The sequence below is a fragment of the Penaeus vannamei genome, chromosome 17, assembly GCF_042767895.1.
Source record: "Penaeus vannamei isolate JL-2024 chromosome 17, ASM4276789v1, whole genome shotgun sequence".
Taxonomy (NCBI): Eukaryota; Metazoa; Arthropoda; class Malacostraca; order Decapoda; family Penaeidae; genus Penaeus; species Penaeus vannamei.
Genome location: NC_091565.1, coordinates 30,701,274 through 30,706,273, shown reverse-complemented (window position 1 = coordinate 30,706,273; position 5,000 = coordinate 30,701,274). Strand labels below are relative to the sequence as shown.

Here is a 5,000-nt window from a genome sequence, read left to right as displayed (position 1 = left end):
AAAGATACGTCTGTCTCTCGTCGCACCGTCTCCCCGACCGCTCCTGGTGACGTAGACGTAAGTTCTATTTTCTTGTTCTTATTTCTGTGATATTGAATATGTATAATTCATTTGTTTTGTTTGTTTGTTATGAATGACTATGAGCCAGAGATCATGTGAAAGGCTCACTGATTATCAGATATCCTGCGAGGTCTGTAGATCGAACATTCATCCTTCGCCATATAGTTAGGAAGGTGCATCATTATGGACACAGTTCCTCTCATTTCCTTCTAATCCAGTAAACATACTCGTGAAATACCAAGAAAATCACAATCCCTATCCTTTTCTCACATGATAGAACAGTCAACACTCACACTGTAAAGAGAAACAATGGTTCTCCTCCATTTCTCTACTTCAACATCGATTTCCCTCACCCCCCCTTTCCATCCAGCTCCACCCCCCCCTCCCCGCCCCCTTACCCACCCGACCAAGAGCCATTGGGCAGCTTGGCACCCCACTTCTCCCCGTCGCGTGGCATTGAGATCTCCACCGTGAAGTTGAGGGCGGAGGCGAGGGTCATCAAGAGGCGGACCTCGAGACCGTCGTATCTGTAGGTCCCGTCGGGCAGGGGTTCGAAGATGGACACCGGCGGGTGGTTGAAGGTCGTTGCGCGGAGCTGTGCCGAGGGCGGTTCGTCCGTTTAGTTTGTTTTCATTTTCATTCTCATTATTGTCATTACGATTATTATTATCATTATCATTGCCATCATTATCTTCATCTTTACCATCATTATCCTCTTTATTATTATTATCATTGCTATCATTATCATTATCATTACCATCTTTATTATCATTATCATTACCATCTTTATTATAATTATTATTATCATCATGATATACATCATCACCATTATTATTATCATTGCTAATTGTTATCATGCCTACTAACCAAACATATATTCGATATTTTATAACCTCCAAGGCAAGGATGACCGTTTCTCGCCTAGATCGGGAAATACTGACGATACTGTTTAATTTACATCATATCTGAACTGAACAATGTTACTTATCGACACCCTCCTAAGAATTTGTTCAGTAGACCACTTTTTGTTTGACGTTTCCCCTTTTTCATTTCATTTCATATTTCCTCGTCTTCCGTGCAAAACCCACGCACCTTGAATCCATAAAAGTCATTCAGCTTTGCCGGAAACCACTCGAAGCCCTCCCTTCTACTCGCCGAAGCTCCCCTCCTCCACGCGCCCAGGGACTTCGACGAGATCCTCTGGTCATTGAGGAAGAAATCGTGCGTGTAGAGATGCAGCGTCGCCTCGGCCGCTCCGGGGGAAGGTGTTGCCAGGAGGATGTTCACCATTTTGCTGATGGGAGAGGACTGCGAGGGAACGCAAAGGATTTTATTACACGATTACAGGAATGCGAACTCTCATGTCGATTTGCATATAAGGAAATGGTGACCAGGCTTTGGGTATTCTGAAACTGAGACACTGATCTGGCTTACATAATTTAAGCAAAAAATATTACTCTCTCATATAAATAGCAAAATCAAAACAATTAGTTTAGAAAACTGCAACTAATCAACGAATATTACCTATATACCTACATAACCAAATGCTCAATTAAGTACACCTCTCTCTCCTTACCTTCAGAAAACCAAGTACTTCATTCTTCCGCAACTTAGTAATAAGGACGAATTTGGCTGAGAGGTTGAGGTCCTCCTCGAATATACCCTCGAGAAGTCGGAGGAGAGCCTTGGCGTTCTTCACTAGAAAGACATAGTGGGTGCAGGTCTCTCGGCCGATCATAGAATACGGTGCCTGCAGAGGGGGACAGGCAATGTGATAAATGTCCTCGCCAAACTTTTCAGTAAGAAAATTAAGAAAATAATCGTTAGAAGTTATCTGATATTAATTACAAAATTCTGTAATATACTAATGGAAGAGATGAGACACTCTACTGATATATACATTCATAGCACCTGTCTCTATAAAGCGCCAATACTTTTTTTTCAGTTTATTACATACATTTTCAAAAGTACGGATTTCTTAGCTATAATTGTAATTAGCACTGACCCCATTTCCGGTTTTGTCGCCGGAGAGAGTGAAGAGCGTGACTGGAAACGACTGTCGGGAAAGAGAATGAAGTTTTACACTTCTGGTTTATTAGGATACGAGGGTGTGAATGTGTGAAAGAGCTAGGCGAATATTGTCTGGATAGTCTGGACACACACACGCACATATATATGAGAAGGACATATATATATATATATAAATATATATATATATATATATATATATATATATATATATATATATATATATATATATATATATATATTACATACACACACACACATACACACACACACACACACACACACACACACACACACACACACACACACACACACACACACACACACACACACACACACACACACACACATATATATATATATATATATATATATATATATATATATATATATATATATATATATATATATATATATATATATATAATATAACTGTGCGTGTGCATGTGCAAGTGTGTGTGTATTGATAGATGAATAAACAAATTAATAGACTGACAGACATATGTGTTTTTAAACGGCTCGCTGTTATTGAATGAACAAGAAGTATAGAATTGCAAGAAATTCAACGGAAATTTAACAGATCGTTATAACAGCAAGAGCAGTTGCAATACATCCTCTGAAATATCTAGTTTCTTCTCCAGTTCTTGATCGTTATCTTTCCCTAAACTGATTACGTAACAATCACTAGATTCAACTACACGCACTAAATAATTGTATGTATAAAATCATATAAAATGTCCAAAAAATGAAATTACATCGTAACTTGACCCTTTCCCTCACTCCACCTGACCTCTCACCCGGCTTCTCTCTCCACCTGACCTCTCACCCGGCTTCTCTCTCCACTTGGCCTCTCACCCGGCTTCTCTCTCCACCTGACCTCTCACCCGGCTTCTCTCTCCACCTGACCTCTCACCCGGCTTCTCTCTCCACCCGACCTCTCACCCGGCTTCTCTCTCCACCTGACCTCTCACCCGGCTTCTCTCTCCACCCGACCTCTCACCCGGCTTCTCTCTCTACCTGACCTCTCACCCGGCTTCTCTCTCTACCTGACCTCTCACCCGGCTTCTCTCTCCACCTGACCTCTCACCCGGCTTCTCTCTCCACCTGACCTCTCACTCGGCTTCTCTCTCCACCTGACCTCTCACCCGTCTTCTCTCTCCACCTGACCTCTCACCCGGCTTCTCTCTCCACCTGACCTCTCACCCGGCTTCTCTCTCCACCTGACCTCTCACCCGGCTTCTCTCTCCACCTGACCTCTCACCTGGCTTCTCTCTCCACCTGACCTCTCACCCGGCTTCTCTCTCCACCTGACCTCTCACCCGGCTTCTCTCTCCACCTGACCTCTCACCCGGCTTCTCTCTCCACCTGACCTCTCACCCGGCTTCTCTCTCCACCTGACCTTTCATCCGGCTTCTCTCTCCACCCGGCTTCTCTCTCCACCTGACCTCTCACCCGGCTTCTCTCTCCACCTGACCTCTCACCCAGCTTCTCTCTCCACGTGACCTCTCACCCGTCTTCTCTCTCCACCTGACCTTTCATCCGGCTTCTCTCTCCACCTACCTCTCACCCGGCTTCTCTCTCCACCTGACCTTTCATCCGGCTTCTCTCTCCACCCGGCTTCTCTCTCCACCCGGCTTCTCTCTCCACCTGACCTCTCACCCGGCTTCTCTCTCCACCTGACCTCTCACTCGGCTTCTCTCTCCACCTGACCTCTCACCCGGCTTCTCTCTCCACCTGACCTCTCACCCGGCTTCTCTCTCCACCTGACCTCTCACCCGGCTTCTCTCTCCACCTGACCTCTCACCCGGCTTCTCTCTCCACCTGACCTCTCACCCGGCTTCTCTCTCCACCTGACCTCTCACCCGGCTTCTCTCTCCACCTGACCTCTCACCCGGCTTCTCTCTCCACCTGACCTCTCACCCGGCTTCTCTCTCCACTCGGCTTCTCTCTCCACCTGACCTTTCATCCGGCTTCTCTCTCCACCTGACCTCTCACCCGGCTTCTCTCTCCACCTGACCTCTCACCCGGCTTCTCTCTCCACCTGACCTCTCACCCGGCTTCTCTCTCCACCTGACCTCTCACCCGGCTTCTCTCTCCACCTGACCTTTCATCCGGCTTCTCTCTCCACCTGACCTCTCACCCGGCTTCTCTCTCCACTTGACCTTTCATCCGGCTTCTCTCTCCACCTGACCTTTCATCCGGCTTCTCTCTCCACCTGACCTTTCATCCGGCTTCTCTCTCCACCTGATCTCTCACCCGGCTTCTCTCTCTACCTGACCTCTCACCCGGCTTCTCTCTCCACCTGATCTCTCACCCGGCTTCTCTCTCCACCTGACCTTTCATCCGGCTTCTCTCTCCACTTGGCCTCTCACCCGGCTTCTCTCTCCACCTGACCTCTCACCCGGCTTCTCTCTCCATCCGACCTCTCACCCGGCTTCTCTCTCCACCTGACCTCTCACCCGGCTTCTCTCTCCATCCGACCTCTCACCCGGCTTCTCTCTCCACCTGACCTCTCACCCGGCTTCTCTCTCCACCTGACCTCTCACCCGGCTTCTCTCTCCACCTGACCTTTCATCCGGCTTCTCTCTCCACCTGACCTCTCACCCGGCTTCTCTCTCCACCTGACCTCTCACTCGGCTTCTCTCTCCACCTGACCTCTCACCCGTCTTCTCTCTCCACCTGACCTCTCACCCGGCTTCTCTCTCCACCTGACCTCTCACCCGGCTTCTCTCTCCACCTGACCTCTCACCCGGCTTCTCTCTTCACTTGGCCTCTCACCCGGCTTCTCTCTCCACCTGACCTCTCACCCGGCTTCTCACTCCACCTGACCTCTCACCCGGCTTCTCTCTCCACCTGACCTCTCACCCGGCTTCTCTCTCCACCTGACCTCTCACCCGGCTTCTCTCTCTACC

The 5,000-nt window shown here is 48.1% G+C and overlaps 1 protein-coding gene across 1 annotated transcript in view; it reads right to left on the bottom strand.

Annotated features, from left to right (window-relative positions):
* Window positions 1-5,000, bottom strand: part of LOC113804616 (ionotropic receptor 21a-like) — a 23,480-nt gene that overhangs the window by 1,912 nt on the left and 16,568 nt on the right. Inside the window, exons 7-11 of the mRNA XM_070132522.1 lie at window positions 2,066-2,116; window positions 1,637-1,852; window positions 1,153-1,368; window positions 463-655; window positions 1-43 (exon numbers count right to left, since the gene is read on the bottom strand). The exon at window positions 1-43 is cut by the window's left edge and continues 136 nt beyond it. Coding sequence (XP_069988623.1) covers window positions 1-43; window positions 463-655; window positions 1,153-1,368; window positions 1,637-1,852; window positions 2,066-2,116 — 719 coding nt within the window. The remainder of the gene's footprint in view (window positions 44-462; window positions 656-1,152; window positions 1,369-1,636; window positions 1,853-2,065; window positions 2,117-5,000) is intronic.